This window comes from Beta vulgaris, chromosome 7 (genome assembly GCF_026745355.1).
Source record: "Beta vulgaris subsp. vulgaris cultivar EL10 chromosome 7, EL10.2, whole genome shotgun sequence".
NCBI classification, from domain to species: Eukaryota; Viridiplantae; Streptophyta; class Magnoliopsida; order Caryophyllales; family Amaranthaceae; genus Beta; species Beta vulgaris.
Window position 1 is genome coordinate 10,795,930 of NC_079208.1, and position 17,750 is coordinate 10,813,679.

Below are 17,750 nucleotides of genomic sequence, written 5' to 3' on the forward strand. Positions count from 1 at the left end.
CTTATATTAGTGTTTATACTAATGTTAAAAACAGTCAAAGTTGATGAACTATGACTTGTAAAACCAAAAGGTAACCTAACAAAACATAAAGGGATTAGTTCAATAAATAATCTTAAATATTTATATTCGTTTTCTAGGAAATCTTAAGTATATATCATAAGGTTTTGTACATAGACTTCTATTACAAATCCATAGTTAAAAAAAAGCTATTTAGTATGTGTTATTATTTTTACACATTAACACTTACCCCTTATCTAAACTTGTCATACCTAACTTAATTTGATGGTAAAATGAGCTTGGTAACCTTCAACTTTAACTCATTCAAAAAGGGGATATAAGTTGTGAATGCTTTTTACTAAAATTTACTATCTCGGCGCATGATAATCTATACAAAATTGGAAAGCTCGTCAGAGTTTCCCAGGAGGATATACGGCAAGGCATTTACAAAAGTATGTCAGTACCTATATATCTTCAGTACGCTGTACGCCTGCTACACAAGATCTTACAAAAAGAAACAAACCCTTTTCGCCTATTAATATTATGGATTTATTTAAGTTAACTGCAACTACTATACTGTGAGAAGAACCTCTTCCAAAAAGCTCATATTAGAATGCTACAGCTGAAGAGGATTTTGTCGCGTGTTGCCAAACTGAAGTGAAGATCCTGGTGAATATTGTTCTTGATGCCAACTGGACAGTGATGTACGAGGCCAGGCAGCAATTTGCTGATTCATTACCCCATATAATGGCACCGAGATATTGGAAAACCTTTCATGGTAACCAGCAAGAGGACTTCCTGTGTTATATACTGTGGAGCTGTTCGGCGGTGTGGTTGCATCAAAAGTTACGAGTTCAGATAACTGGTGAACGACCTGAACAGGTGGTGGCATGGGTTCAGCACTCACAGTGGAAGTACTTTGCACATGCAAGTTGAACTGAGGCAACTGGAGTATTGCACTCAATAGAGCTTCTGCACATGAAGTGTGAAGTTACTAAATTTATATTAGAACTTATTAGAACTCGTATCAAACACGGACATTGTAAATTCATTACTCGCTCTGTCCAAAATAAATTGTCATATAGTCCTAAATTGTAGGTTGATGATATTCTATGATATGATTTATAGAAAAGAACTTTATAACAGTGGTGCTATTTTTATTCTCTCTCCGTCACTAAATTCAAGTAAGAGCACGTCCGCAAATCGAATCATAAGCTATCATTTCTGATATCTTTTTCCAGACATCCCAAATAAGTGCATGTGAAAATTAATTTTGGGCTTAAGGAGTATTTCCTAAATCATTCGACATTGTATAATCATTGGTCAAACAGGAAAACACCCAAGCCATCTAAGACAAAGTAGGAAGATATCAAGATACATTACTGTCAAATGACCAACTCAACCAAAAGCTTAAGCTAATGGTTGAGGTCACAGGAATAGATTTATACTCTATCACGCCCCCTTACGCAAGAGCCCTTTGGGCTTGGAGTGTGGATGCAACACAGGCCTCCCTTGCTCATACCTGGCGCTAAATATTCTACTGAGAAAGAAGGGGTGGATGAGATTTGAACCCGTGACCTTTTTGTCACGCTGGCTCTTGATACCATGTCAAAGGACCAACTCAACCAAAAGCTTAAGCTAATGGTTGAGGCCCCAGGAATAGATTTATACTCTATTAATTACAGACATATTGTATATTTTACCACCATAATAAGAAAGTCTGGAGCAGAAGAAACATGACAAACACACTATTGCTAAACCTTATGGTTTAACCCTCCCTCGTGGAAAAAGTGAGATAAGAAAAATGCACCAAATGACTTTAAGAACAAACAGCAAGAATGTGTATAGCATTGCAACATTTAACTCCAATGGCTCCCTAAACTCAGAAATGGCTCTTACCATTCTACTTCATAGAGATCACGTAAAGCCAAAAAGTGGTCACGTTGCATACCTTGTGACATTGGACATGATGTTAACTTTTCATTGCTGGATTTTAGAGTATCAGCCAACAACTTGTTGGCATAAACTTTTCTGTAAAGTGATTCCATCTCCAATTTCTTGTGCAGCAATGCATTCCCAGCTTCCTTGAGCAACATATCATACTTATGTTGGATATCCTGAATCTCCTTTTCACAGGCAGATTTCAGTTGTGTAGTCTGTTCATAAAATGTCATGCATAAATAAGGATTCCAGGAGGAAATAGGACAGAAGGATAGAAATTTAAGCAATAAACCCATATATCAGATACCTTGTCCTCATGAATCTTAACAGCTTCTTGCCTCTCCTTTACCATTCTGTCCAACTCATTCTGGAGAAGACAAGAGGCAGCAGATGAAAGCAGATTACTTCTCAAAGACGAGGTTTCTTGGACATAACTATTGGCTGACTGCATGATGGCAGCGCCACCAGAATTTGAAATATGTGGCTGGTCCGAGCCAGAAGACCTCTGCAATTGTGATTGCACCACAAGCTGATGACTCAACCCCGTATTCCTTGAAGGAACTTGAGTCTGACCTGGCTGAGAAGGGACATGGAGTCTAGTAGTTTGATAGCTTGACATAGCTGAAGCTCCAGCAGTTTGCCTGATCTCATGAGATGGAAGATTCACAGAAACCATAGGCTGCACAAACACAGAAAATATAATGAGATAGCTTATTCAAAAGAAAAAGCAACAGAACCCCAACCACTTGCTCACTATTTATATGTGGTCACTTGCTCTCTTTGGTCTTCTAAACTGACTCCTCTTGCCTAAAATGTGTGCCACTTGGAAACTAATACTTTTAGAAAGGAGTGAGCTTCAAGGAAATATAATTACATGGATTATTAAGGAGAATAACACCACTACTGATAGCACTTGCAAAAATTTACTCTCTACACATCTCTGCCTATCCCAGATCCCACATTAGATTGAATCTGTGCACCTTTCTTTTAGTTACTATTTTTTGTACTGGAAAGGAAGGTTCCTCACAAACAAGCTGCACACGTATGTGCTAGAATACGGCTAACTGAATAGTAGTAATTCATTGTCCAACTTTGGAAAAAACAGAAAAGCAAAATTATAGAAAAAATACCCAACATTCTTAAAATTTAAATATGTTAGACACTCCATCAACACGAATATTTTTCACATTGCCGGTTTTAAAATTTTTTCTAATTTGGGGTACGGGTGGCGGTGGGGTGGGGGGGGGGGGGCTGTCTTGGGTGATGGGAAATAACCAGATCATGGACAAAATTAAATAAACCCAACCATCATCTGAAAGATGGGTACAAAAGCTAATGACAGAATAACATATAGAGAAAAGCTATGACATACCTGTTCTAGATGAGATAAATTTCCAGTCACTCTGCATGTTTGTGCTTGCACCAAGACTTGGCTACCAACAACTAATGTGGATGAAGGAAACTCTGATAACTTTTCGATCCTCTGCTCCCCAACCAGAGTGGTAGTAGTATCCAAGTCTGCAGCACCTCTCGTCTCAGCCTCTCCATTGAAAGCTATGGGGGCTTCCATGTTAGAGTTTCCATCTTGCACCTCTTCTATCCTCTGCTGTTCAGCAACTGCTAGACTGGCAGTACTACCTGAATCCAAAGCACCTCTCATTTCCACCTCTACATTAACTGCCCTGACGGGGGATCTGATGTTACAGTCACCATCCAGCCCATCTTCCATCCTCTGCTTTCCGGAAGCTGTAGTACCTGAGTCTGCAGCACCTCCCATCTCAGAGTTCTCATTAGATGTCCCAACGGGAGTTTCAATATCACGCTTCCCATCCTGCACCCGTTCTATCTTCTCCGGCACAGCCACAGCAGTAGTAGTAATAGAGTCTACATCACCTCGCATATCATCTTCTCCGTTAGATGTCCTCACTGCGTCTTCGATATTATGGTTCTTATCCTGCACCCATTCTATCTCCAGCTGCGCAGCCATGGTAGTAATAGTAGCCGATTCTGCAGCCCCACTCATCTCAGCTTCTCCATTAGATGCAACAGGCACTTCTGTGTTTGGCAAATTTGACAAGGATTCTGCACAACTCTGCCCAGATGATGCATGAAGTTGAGGTTCATTTGAAGTGTACAGATTAGAACCACAATTGAGCACCTCAATGCAAGTGTCAAGTGCTTTTTCAGAAGGCTCGACTGCGATATCATTCTCGCCATCTGATTCCAAAGATCCACTCACTAGGCACATAGGTGTCATACCATCCATTATTTCTTTAGACGATTCCATGTTTGTGGAGCCATCTCCCTCAATTTCTCTGTTCGATGCATGCAGTGTAGCATGAGATGGACTTTCACAAAGGGATGTGGAAGTGGAAGTGGAAGTGGAAGCTCTATTTGCAAAAGCAATAAGATCATTATGTACTGCAGTATCACATTTTTCTTCTCTGGGCATTGATACAGCATTATTTTCTTCATCAGACTCGAAAGATAAGATTTCTGTTTCTGTCAGCACATGATCAGGAGAATGCTCAATTTCTTGGGAATGCTTGTTTTCTGAGACAAGTGCAGTGTTTGGCAGCAAGATTGTGGAATCAATAGGATCTTCAACCACATTTTCCTGTCCCAATACAGTCTCCAACAAGGACAACTTGACTGCTGATATGGTTGACAACCCCATATTCTTTGTCTTCAACAAAGCAAACAACTTATCTTTCATTTTTTTTTCTTTTATCCTTGATGCTAAATGCTCGTCTTCCAGCTCCTTCCTCTTTTTGTCCATCTGACAATTGTGTTCTTGAAGTTTCTGTTCATATATGAGATCCAAATTCTTGAGCTGCTCTTTTTTATGTGCAGTCTCTCTATATCTTTGATTAACAAGATCCACTTCCAACTGATGCTCTTCTTCCAACTTTGCCCTATCCTCCCTCTTAGTCCTATAAAATTCACGAATTTCTTTTTTTTGTTTCAGTATAAGTTCTCTCATCCTTCGCAGGCAGGTTTCCTCTATATGACACTCTATGTTACTTAGGCCACTGTAGTCATCTCTGCAAGAGGATAATTTAACAGCATTACCAGGAAATTTCAGATGACCTGCAAAGAGCACCAAAAAAGCCAAAGAAAGTGTGATCCTAGGGTACAATTATTTCATTTCCTCTAATGCTAAGATAATATAGCAGAACTAACCAATCAATTATAAGTAGAGAGACACAATACATACCAGCAACTTCTTTATCGCTTCTGCCTAGAGCTGGTCTGGATACTTTTCGCATCCTCGGTTTCAGACAAGGAAATCCATCATCAGAGCGTGAAGTCTTTTTGCTTGTCATCTTTGTGTCTTCAACTTTACATTCCATGCATTGAGTTGGGCTAGCTAAGAGTTCACTTCTTCTTCTCACCTTCTCCAAGGATCCAGGTAAAAGTTTCCACGGAGGATTCCTTCCTTCAAATAGGCTATTCCATATAACAAATGGTGGTAAATCATCAGCTCTAGCTGGTTCATCTTGTTCACCATGTAAAGCTATATTCTGAGAATAATCGTTATTTGCCTCAGGAACTTTAGAAATGAATGAGCAGCTAATGTCATCCCTGTCTTGACAAGATAACAGTGTTGACAACTCATTGTGGACATCAAGTACCCATTTATTTTCTGACAAACAGTTTAAATTGGAAATTGATGAACAATGGCTATGGAATTCATCAAGTTTACTGAACAAATAGGAGCTACCCCAGAGAAGCAGCATATGACTGATACTGTGGGTAAAACAATTCAAGTTGCTCTCAAGAGCAATACCTTCCTTTGCCAAAGTTAGAGCCTTCTCTTCCACAGTATTTGGTGAATACAAACGAAATACTTTCAAATGCTCAAACTTGGATTGGATTGACATCTTTCTCAAGGACTTCATGTCATTAATTGGATTCCAATCACTATTAAACAGGATGACACAGTCCAATGAGGAGAGTTTGATGCTTGGTTGGCAAGAACTTTTCTCCATTAACATCACTAACTTCCCACTGTCTTTGTCATTAAAGAGATCAACTGCATCCCGCTTTTTTGTTGAATCGAATTCTCGATATATGTGTATGTAACACTCTGTACCAACTTTTTCACATATTAAGTCATCAAGAATGTGCTGAAGTTTTATCGCTGGTGGTTTTGAATCATTCCACTGCGATAAGGATATTGACAGAGAACAAAGGACAAATAAGATTTTTGGATTTTGAGATACAAGAAACTGAACGAACTCAGAACCAACGGCAGATAAACTTTAATTTAATAACTAAAGAAACTGTGAAACAATCCAGGAAAAATTAAGTTAAGATCTTTGATATAGGCTCATCGAGCAATATTTGGATTCTCTATGGAACGCAGCAAACTCAATCTCACAATAGAACAGGGTTAAAGCAATGGGCAAGTCATCCACGGCAAATGAATGAACTCACGTAACTTGGAGTCAACCTGTAATGAAACTCTTAATAATCTCCATAACAGATCAAAGACATTGCTTTGAACTAACCTAGGCACATAATCAAGCTTTATAATCTATAATTGAAGTATATTGAACCGCACTGTTTTTTTTATTAACTTGCAAAAAGTTCAGGATTTATGCTGTCAGCAGCCATGGGATATTCCAATTCCCAACAAGAATTATGCTCTGAATACAGATATACAGATCACAAAAGTGCTCCTATATGTTTTAACCAATCACTCAGAGACAAGACAGATAAAAAGATCAGATATGGAATAACAATGTTCATGCAAGTCTTTGTGCCTTAAGAAGCAGGAACGGGTCAAAATTGGTAGGTTTCAGCTTCAGACTTGACCCAAAAACAGAATTTAGGTTGTTTGTAGAAAGAAATAGAACCATTTTATGACTTTCCATAAGTGAAACCAATACAATTTATCACTATGTAAACACAATCCACATTTGGCCAAGAAACATGGAGGTAAAGCTTCTTGTTCTACACAAACAGAAACGAGATAAGATGGTGAATAATGAAAACTTCCTACTGATGAGATGAGATATTTCAGGATCTCAGATGCATAAAAATGTGATCGCCTGAATAGAAAAATGAATAATGCTAACTTTCTCATGATGAGAGGAGATATGTCAGGATCTCGGATGCATAAAAATGTCATCGCCTGAACAGAAAATTCGGCAATGAACAGAAGCACAAAAGAGCTCTGAACTCAGGTATACAGATCACAAAAGTGCTCCGATATGTTAGTTATAACCAATCACTCACAGACAAGAGAGATAAAAAGAAGATATATGAGGACAATAATGCTCGTGTAAGTCTTTGTGCCTTAAGAAGCAAGAAAGGTCAAAGTTGGTATCTTTCAGCTTCAGACTTAACTCAGAAAAACAGAATTTTGTTAGTTTGTAGAAAGAAATAAAGCAATTTTATGACTTTCCAAAAGTGAAACCAATATAACATCACTACGCAAACACAATCCACAATTGGCCAAGAAGCATGGAGGCAAAGCTTCTTCTGCTACACAAGCAGAAACGATCTTAGATGGTGAATGATGCTAATTTGCTCATAATGAGCTGAGATATTTCAGGATCTCAGATGCATAAAAATGTTGTCGTCTGAATTGATAGATTGGCAATGTACAGAAGCACTTGGTGATATCAAGGAACATCAACCAAGATTTTGCAGGAACTCTTCATGTTTATATACATAAAATGAATTTTACAAATCGCACTCCAGTGACATCTACTATGCACATTACCCAGAACGTTATAAAATACCAGCAAGCAGAACATGTCATAATCTGAGACACTTTGTCACCAGGCAGAGACGAAAGCTACAAACTACAATCTAGTCCAAGAACACAAGTTGTCGGCACAAGCTTAACCCATTCCACATAATTGATTAAAGAAGAAGTTATCACAGTAAATAGACTAAACGTCAAAAAGATAAAGTGCAACAATAGGACCTATAGGATACACAATGAAGTACAGAATGGAGATACCAGAAACAACCAGATGGGAGCTAGTTAAGGAAAAGACAACACCATAGCCCACAAAAGTAGATTACAAAAGGTATATAATCTTAGCAACCAACCGAAAACTGTTCAATGGGACAAGGACAACAAAAAAAATGTGAGAATATAAATAACACACCTGAAAGACAATTAGCACTCTTAGTTGTTTTTCCTTAACCTCTTGAAGCAATTTATCAAGTAAGAAAAACTTCCCACTGACTTCTATTCCATTACTCAGATAATCACCAATTTTGAGCCCACCATTGACAAAAGTTTGCAAAGACGGATCCAGTAGGTATGGGTGGTCACAACACTGAAACAGAGAATTATATGGGAAGTTTTCAGAATTAACCATATATATAAAAGTAACAGTCGATGAAACAAAACAGATAGAACTGCATGAAATTTGACCAAAACCCTAAACAAAATCGCATATAGAACCAACCTTCCTGATCCTAGTAAGGATATCATGGAGATTATCAAGTATTTCATTCTTTAAACTTGAGCAAAGCAACATTGAATTTTTAAACAATGTCTCGCAGTACTTCTCAAGCTGTACATATGAAAAACCAACAGGCACCCAATATTCGATGTATCTTGGCAATCTTGTGTTGCAGTCAGGTCGCTCTTCTGATTTCTGCATATAACAGATAAAAGATTCAATTTTGCTAAAAAAATTTAAAATTTATACTGCAGAACAGGAGATAGAAAGATGGACATCTTGGCTACAACCCAAAGTCACAAGTACAAACTCGGTCAATAATCTAAGAAAGCACAATGTTAACTGCAGGCTATCGGTGACAACTTACAAGTTGAAGCAGCTTAGGTGGTACAAAAAACGAAATTATAGGAACCTATCCTAAGTTTTTGTTCTACTTCATTTCAGAAGGTTCTAAATTTGGTCCGTAACTAAAAACAGATGTCCAACACTTCATTCCATAGTAGCTATCATATTTAGGTAATAAAAAATTAAGCAACCATCATTTTTTTGTGATGCTTCCCGCCGATTACATTTCTTATGACCAATAGCCAATTAGATATGTTGCATATCATATGCTTTACTTTATTGTAACTTGAAACTTCAACTATTTCCAAACGTTGGAGCAAAGGGAGTATATTTAAAGCTCCTAAGTTGCACTTGCATGGTATATAAAGAGATATTCAACCACACATTCCTAATGACACTAATGAGGGTAATTTGGGAAATGAATAAGCATTTATTACATTATGAGCTTATTCATAGATGTTTGACGCTCAAAATCGTAGGTTTCCAAATTCCACAGGATCTTATCCATTGGACATAAAAAAATATTAGGTTGATAATTTGCAGATTTTGATATTGATATTATATGTCAAGGATAACAATGTTTTAAAAAAATGTTAATTGTTAATTTCAACTGTTTTACAGAATACCTCATAAATGGTATAAGAAATAACCTAAGAATTATATGTAGCTTAAAAGATACTACATCAATAATAGGGTGAGTGAGAATGTGAGATGCAGTGGGCTTGGAGAATTTGTAAACTTATTTTCTGGAAGCCATTCAATAGTGTCAAGCCTTCTTTATAAGTAGCAAGGCCAACCATATGAGACCTTAGTTTTTAACATAACAGAGATACATATAATGAAAAATATATCTAGGTCTAGGCGTCTAGCTCCATCAGCAATCAAACTAAAGCACACTTGAAAGGGGTAAATAAGGAAGAAACCATTTTAATCAGATGCCACAGAAAAGCAAGAAAAAAGTATTTATACTTTACATGCAATTTAAAGCTAAGAAGAAAGCTAAAGAAACGTAAGCTTACTTCTTTGGCAGCAAGTACCTCATGCAACGGGATATTTTTTGACGAGTCAGTCTGTTCATAGCCCTGATATAAACGACATATGAACTTATCATAAGGTCAAAGTACACAGGTGGAATATTTCCATGTTGTAATTCCAGTAAGGGACCAAAAATATGACATTTAAATCTTCAGTAGTGGTTTACATTAATATTCCCACAGCCCACTGGTATCAAAATAGCTTAATTATCATAAAAGTCGCTTCTCATTAGTAATAGTAAATGCCCCCTATTAAACACTCTACGTTCTAGAGTAGGTACGAGAAACTATAACTTTTAGAGACCATGATTTAGTGAAAGATACACATGGATATATGAATTACATGTCTAGCACGAGTATCCAATCCAGTTTTCATACTTCCCAAACTTATGTACCCAGCTTTTACACATATCAGATTCAAACATAGTGGTCTCCAAATTCCCAATAATGCAATGATCGTTGGTACTTGGTACCAAACAACTCCAAGAAATGAAACTTCTAGCAAAATAGGGTCACATATTTGAGGTGAATTGGATGAGTCGTACTTTGAGAATTATTATCTTAAAGGACAATTGAGGACTATATTCCCGTAAAAGTTTGCATAAAAATGACCAGACACAACTACAGTTTACCACTCAACAACAAATTAGTTGCATTACCTCAACATAGGTGGTAATAATTAGTAGTAATAGTTTTAAATTTACACACAATTTACTGAGGAGAGTTGTGTCAATGTCCATAGCAATGAAACTCCATCCTTAAACATGTCTTTTTCTTCATAAATTTTCATCACCACCTTCCATACTGGCCATCAATCCCTTGGTATTGTCATAAACTAGTTTAATAATTCATCTGAAAGAACATAGAAGTCACCAAAAAAAAACCATTTCCCCGTGTAAAAGAGAAATAGTTAGAAGAGATAGACTGCAAAAGAGGGCTATGAAATATATATAACAAAAAGACACGAGATACCTAAAAAAACTATTCAGATATGTGATGAAGCTCACTGCTGTGTCTGGTATCAAAAGGAGAGATAAATTATGTAGTCAAAAATATTCTTCCCAAGATGGAAGGCGCTGTCCTTGCTTTGAGGAAGAAATTCCGTATGACCTACCTTCCTATACTTAATGTATGACGTATCCCCTCCTCTCCATCTAGCGTCTCCCTTTAGTTCTAGATATTTTGGCCAAAGTTTGAAAGCATATTACTATAAAAAAAAAATTCACAAAATGCAGACGCATTTCCAAAAGCTCTCTGCACCAGAAAAGCCGTCAAATTGCACCACAACACATCTCACTTCAATGCAATTCCTGGCATTTCACCCTTTCAGGATAGTGGCATTTACACCAACCAAAAGTCCCAAAAGCACCACATGAATGCAAGCAAATAAAATAGCAATGCCGACCCTCATAATTTTTCCAAGCTCCATACAATCTTTGTTGCCATCACCCAAAAGAAAAAGGAAAGGAAAAAAAACTATTCTCCCAACTAATCACACATAAATAAGCAACTCCATATGCATTGCAAACATGACCAGTAATATAGCATATGCGTTAGCAATCACGCAATAAAAGAATCCTTCATGCGACCAATTTCACCAAATATAAAGATAAGTTTAAGATAGTTATGTGCAACTAAAGCCTAAAGGATATAGCATTCCATAAAACAAAGAAAAAACTCTAACTAACATAAGAAGTCATATTTAAGTATGCATAAAGATATCAATACCAATTTCAAACAAGAATCGAAGTTCATACTTGAGGAACACGGGTATCACATTTTTCCAGTGTAGCTTCTTCATCACCCAATTGTACATTTACTTCAGAATCGATTCTGCAAGTAAGAAATCAAACTAATACATTACACATAGCGAGAAATGAGTTCTAGCAACTTTGACACAGTTTGCGAATTCCTAAGACAGTCAGTTGCAAACAAAGGATTAGATATGTCAGCAATATCAAACATAATTACAAATATGCTTACAATTAAATATGAAAAGAACCTAATACATGGTACGTTGAAGACAATAAAATAATGAGGATACGTTAAAATAATCAATAAAAATGCACCTTGGAATAAGTTCAACAATAAGGTATGATAAATTAGTCTAAAAGTAAAACCCTTCAAAAAAAAATGTACATGATGAAAACAATCGTTAACCTATTTGAGGTCCCGAACCACAACTTTCGAACATACGGGTAAAACACATAAAACAGGTCAAATTTCAAATTTGTACATCATGAAAACAATTGTGAATCTATGGACCCGAGGCGAGCATCATGGTCTTGAACCACAACTTTCAAACACACCGATAAAGCACTTAATAACAGGTAAAATATGTACATGACAAAAACAATGGTGAATCTATGGACCCGAGGCGAGCATCATGATCCCAAACCAGAACCTTTTTTAACATACAGGTAAAACACATACTAACAGATCAAATTTATACATGACAAAAACAATCGTGAATTAGTGGACCCAAGACATACGAGCATCATGGTTCCATTTCCCAACCACAACTTTCTAACATACAGGTAAAACACATAATAACAGGTCAAAATTTGTATAAGATAAAAACAATCAATATATGGACCAGAAACTTTCCAGCATACAAGGTAAAACACATAATAATAGGTCTATTTAAAGGGTATAATAACATATAAGAAACGAACTTTTGCTTCTTACAACTCGCTTCAAGATTATCATCACAGTCCTGCATCTTCACATCTCTGCTCTCAGGTGTAGATGCACTGACCACTAAAAAAAATACACAAATACTAGGATTATTATTAAAAAAAAAAAATGGCCCATCATTCTTCAGCTCCAGGTAACTTTAAATAATCAACCCAAAAGTGTACAAAAAGAGGAAGATCTTACAAATAGTGAAATGGGTAAAAAATGATACATTAGTGATTAATTTACCTATATTAGTTCTGACTTTAGCATGCAATTTTCGAAAAGCACGCGCATCGAGTCTCTTTCTCTTAATCATGCCATTTTTTTCTTGTTTCTGGAAAACCTCCACTGAAGTTCCATGGTTTTCCGCCATTGATGAACAAGCTAAGATAAAATCACTAAACAATTATTAGGGTTTTGCAGTCGAGATAAAAATATGACGTGGGTGTGAATTTTTATTACAGACAAAAAAAAAAATCAGTTAAAATGCATTATGCGTGTTTTATGTATTTGAGAGGTGGTTTGTTGAGGGTTTACAGTTTACACCATGGAAAACAACTTTCACTCCTTCATATGGTAAGAATTTCATGAACCATTGTTTTTTTTACTCCATTTAAAACATTAAAACAAGCTTCTATCATTATTAAATTTTTCACAGATTATGCAGCTTAAACACATTTTGCCATGAATTTAAAGCAAATGTAAGTTTGGATTCTGAGTAGTTTTACTTATTAAGCTTGCCTGAATGTAAAAAAATGGTAAATGGTGGTGGGTGTGTTTGTGGCGTAGTGTTGCTGGGAAGTGGTGAAGGTTGATGACAGCTACCGACAGAGAAAGGGGCTTGTTTGGAGAGAGAAAGAGGATTTTTGATTTTTCTTCCCTTATTGGTTGTTTGGTTGTTTGGTTGATGTGAAGAAAACATAGGTGAGAATTTGACAAAGTTGAAAAGTAAAAAGAATTGGGAAGGTGAATTGCATTAATGTTATTTAATAGAGTATTAATTAAAGCCTATCTCAAAGCTATTCAATGAGAATTCTTTGGTGGTCATTGATTATTTTATTACTTTCTCACTCTTCCACCTACCCTGTCATATTTTCTCTCTCCTCCAATTCTTTCTTTGCTCTTCCTTTTTTTGGTCCATCATGAAACGCTGGACATCAATTTTTTGACCAAATATTTTCTCTCTCCTAATAATACTTTTATACTCTCTCTCCTCATAACCCACAAGGAGGGCAACGGCTACGAGTATTCTTATAAGAAATGAAAATCGAATCCATAACTTGTGGATGGAAAATGAAATATTATTGACAATCTTTAAAAAAAAAAAAAACATTATCTTACTTTCTCTCTAACTTTTTCTTTCTAAAAAAAATAAAAATATCATTCGCACAATCTTTTTCCAACTATCTTTTTTAATAACAAAAAATTATTTCAACTATTTATTTTTTTTACCCACCCAACTACTTTTTCTTATACACCTCTCCCAATTTACGTCTTTAAACTTAAATATCTTTCTTTATATATTAGTAAATTATAAGATTGAATATTAATAAAGTAATAATTGAGACGAATGAAACAAAATCGCCACAAGATTATTTTTTTCTTATAAATTGAGAAGATTCTATAAATATGAATTGTGTCAAGATTCTAAGTGAGAAAAATGAAAAAACAGATGGAGTACTTTTTAGTAATATCAAATATTCACTAATAATTTATAAAAAGTATTAATTAAATAAATTAAGATTAATAAAATTATAATTATTATTTTAATAATTAAATTAAATTCATAATTAGCTTTTATTAATTAACATACATATGTAATTAGTGGTTTTTTAATAATTAAATTAAATACGGAATTTATTACCACTATGTTGCATGCATACATAATTAACGATCTAATAATTAATTTAAGAGACCAATTAGTATTTTTAATATATTATTAATTAAGAGACATATAGATGTTTTCAAGTCTACAATTGCATTGATTTACTTATAGGCTACAGTGGTGCGACAAACAATAAGTGAATTAAGAACGATAATTTGATAATTTTCACCTCGTTGATTCGTAATTATTTGAGAGGGTTGACGATAATTTAAGTAATTTTGAAAGGTATTTGAGCGATTTTATTGTCTAGGCATTTGAGTTTATGAACGATTTTGGTTTTGATTTCCTATATAATTAGGATTATTATAATCCATAATTATAAGAATTTACAAACCAAGAGCAATGGAAAAAGAGTAATAAAATAAAATAAAACAAATACAAGAAATTAGTGAAGATAGAGAAAATTAAGTGTGTCCAAGATATTGCAAAATAAGTCTCTATTTATATAGCTCGAAAAAATAATCATTGGTATTTTTTTTATTTGTACTTTTTAAAACATAACTGTTGCAAAAGTTTACAACAGTTATAGTTTATATAACTAATTATCGTGTGACAAGTAGCATGCATCGTGACAAATGGCACACTACAACTGGTGTTGACATGCATGTAAGCTACGAGTTGCAACACATCAGTTAGTATTCTTTTTGCTTTTCCTCGAGCCCAAAACGCTCACAACTCCGCCAAATCACAACATTCTGACTAGAGGAAAAGCAAAAAAAAAAAAAAAATCATCAGATCAGGTAGTGGGCCCCACTCCCATACCTAATCATGGCTCAACTCGTACCAACCCGTTTTTTTCTCCCAATTACCCACAATCTTTGTTCAAATCATGATTAAGGGTCCAGATTTAAAGATTGCCTTCACAATCTTATTTCTCACTCATGGTTCCCTTATTCTTGAGTGAAAATAAAAATTGCGAGGACAATCTTAATTTTGGGCCCTGATCATGAGTAGAAATAAGATTGTGGGATGATTGTGGGAAAAAAGGTTGGGACGAGTTAATGGACTATCAAACGTGGGTGATCCTTGCTACTAGAGGTGTCAAAAACCGGGCCAACCCACGGGTGAACCAACATCCGACCCAGACCCAACCTATTCCGAGTCGAGAGTGAAAGGTTTAAAAGCCGACCTATTCCGACCCAACGTCTACTAGTGCCCAATTAAACCCATGAAATTGGAAATCCAAACCGAATCTGGTCGTCCCAAGTTGGACCCACACCAAGTTGGACCCGTGAAGAACGACCCATACCTAACATTTTTCCGACCCAAAATAACCCTCTAATAGCCCTATTTTTAAGTGCGTTTATTACATGTTGATAATATTTATCAAATTAATTATGTTCTGAAAATATTATTTTATTTGAGTTGTGGAGTATGAATTTTATTTGTCGTTCTTGTAATATATTTGTTATATAAATTTTATGAAGTTATTCTTCTATTATTTTGGATTTTTTGTCAAAAACTACCTATTAATTACAACTTTTTGAAAACAACTACCTAATATGTCTAATTTTTAAAACAACTACCTTTTATCATGTTTTTTTTTGGTAGCACTACCAATAATACATAGTAAACGTTAGTAATTTTGTTTGGTGGGCCCCACTTGACATTTCCCCTCCATTTTACTGTTGTGTGTTTGTCTTCTTCCCCCTTTATTGAATTAGAACCACCAACCTCATACTCCAATATTCAATGTCAATAAAAAAATTCTCTCGCCTTCTTTTTACTTGGTGAATTGCAGATTCCCCCATCATCTTTGATTCTTCATTGAGCATCAACATCAGTAAAAGGCATGGTAAAAAGCAAGCAAAGTGGCCCCGAACGTAAAAGCGAAAGAATAATGGACAAAGGGAAGGGACTTTTAATTGTTAAACAAGAAAAAAGACGCAATAACAGATATAATACTTTAATCCTTCAGTGAATTGCTTTAAAAAGGAAATTTGTACTTGTTTATTGTGCAACAAGGTTAATATTACTTACATCGATAAACCCTAATTTGTATAATATCCAACTACGTGTGCCGAATGTTGTAGCTTTCTTAATTTTCAGTACATGTAGCTTTCCTTTGGTTTGTTGTTTTTTCACGTTTTTGACCTTCTGCTTCATTTGAATAAAAAAAAAGTATAGTCATAATTAATTGTGAAGGGATAAATGTTTCAACTGCATGTGCCGAATGCACTGAAGTTGGAATTCCAAATTCCAAATAAGTTTCTTTCACTAATAATAGTAGTTTGACAATTAATAGGATAAGTTAGTTGTAGGAAAATGGTTGTTAAGCTATACTCCTTTTGTGTTTCCTTTCTCCTTTGGATTAGTTAATAAATTTTGATTAAATGTTGTATTACTATACTTGTAGGGTGCTTCCAAGGTTTATGGACATGAACATGTGGGTTGGGGGCAAGTTTATTAACAATAAAGGAAAAACATATATATTATGTTGGGGGAGGGTCGAGGGATGTATATGAAGGTTAGTGTCCTTGTGGAAAATATATCTGTTGCTAATTTGAGGGAGTATGTGAAGACTGGAATGAAGATGGTTCTTGGTGAAATTGCTCAGGACTTTGGTATGTGGTATTGGGTAGATGGACTGGATCTATCTAGTGGGAGGACAAGGATTGAAGTAGAGATGATAATGATCTGGTCATATTATATGTCGTGAATGAACAAACCAATAGGCAAAAGTTTGGGCTGGGAACATTTGCTAGCAAAAAAAACACCTCATATTTCGTCCCTAAATTGGGTCTCAATGACCCAAAATGTTCCCAAACTAAGCCCATGATCTGCCCTCCATTTCCCCCTATAGTTGGTCTTGATTATTCATTACAAAGGAAGGTAAGTTCTGGACCTATGATTTGCCCCCCTCTTCCTCACAAAGTTAGGGTTTAACTCATCACAAAATAAGTTCACTTCTAGACTTATGATCTGCCCCCCATTTAGGCCCCCATTTATGCAGAATTTAGGCCACAAATTAGCATCCACATCTGCAGGACCTAGTGTTAATAGTGATGAAACTATTAAGGAGTTTCACTACCAAACCAGAAGAAGATGTCATCACTTCACAAGCATCTAACCCTAGCTCTTTAAAAAGCAAACCCGATTCTCCTCACTTTCCTTCTCACCCTCACAAAAAGAAAATAGTTGCTCATAAGCCAACGCTACATAAGGTTTCTAAAAAAAAGGGAAAAAAGGGAAACAAGAAAAAAAAAGAAAAAGAAAAGATGTATCTGACACTGAGGATTTGAGTGAGGAAGGGGAGTGGACATCATATTCTGAATCCGATTTAGATATTGATTTTGAGGATGGTGAGGAAGATAAGAGACCTATTGAGGGTGATGAACTATTTATCTCCAATGAGGTTGTACACATCTTAGGCCATGTAAACTCCAAATTAGCATGCATATTGGAGCAAGGTAAAAAGGTGGTGAGTGCATATGTAAC

The 17,750-nt window shown here is 35.6% G+C and overlaps 1 protein-coding gene across 4 annotated transcripts; it reads right to left on the reverse strand.

Moving 5' to 3' along the window:
- Window positions 1–335: 335 nt before the first annotated feature.
- Window positions 336–13,341, reverse strand: LOC104898675 (hypothetical protein). Of its 4 annotated transcripts, none has more exons than XM_010685779.3 (12): window positions 13,169–13,341; window positions 12,674–12,811; window positions 12,424–12,508; window positions 11,506–11,581; window positions 9,734–9,796; window positions 8,373–8,564; window positions 8,067–8,240; window positions 5,156–6,104; window positions 3,311–5,028; window positions 2,246–2,617; window positions 1,949–2,153; window positions 336–969 (listed from the first exon to the last, which is right to left on the reverse strand). In XM_010685779.3, the coding sequence occupies exons 2-12, from the start codon at window positions 12,798–12,800 to the stop codon at window positions 614–616; spliced, it is 4,317 nt and encodes a 1,438-aa protein (XP_010684081.2). In that variant the 5' UTR covers window positions 12,801–12,811; window positions 13,169–13,341; the 3' UTR covers window positions 336–613. The 4 variants fall into 4 exon arrangements, with proteins under 4 accessions (XP_010684081.2, XP_010684083.1, XP_048503723.1 ...); XM_010685781.3 differs by having other exon boundaries at window positions 13,156–13,341; XM_048647766.2 differs by lacking the exon at window positions 13,169–13,341 and having other exon boundaries at window positions 12,437–12,508; window positions 12,674–12,716.
- Between the last annotated feature and the right edge of the window lie 4,409 nt (window positions 13,342–17,750).

What these genes read in the sequence shown, in the direction of transcription:
- LOC104898675 (XM_010685779.3), bottom strand. Translation starts at nt 12,800, where the DNA reads ATGGCGGAAAACCATGGAACTTCAGTGGAGGTTTTCCAGAAACAAGAA. An exon ending in GAGTGCTAATTGTCTTTCAG is followed by an intron (nt 6,105 to 8,066) that starts GTGTGTTATTTA and finishes TCCTTATCGCAG; the next exon opens with TGGAATGATTCAAAACCACC. An exon ending in TTAAGATTCATGAGGACAAG is followed by an intron (nt 2,154 to 2,245) that starts GTATCTGATATA and finishes TTTTATGAACAG; the next exon opens with ACTACACAACTGAAATCTGC.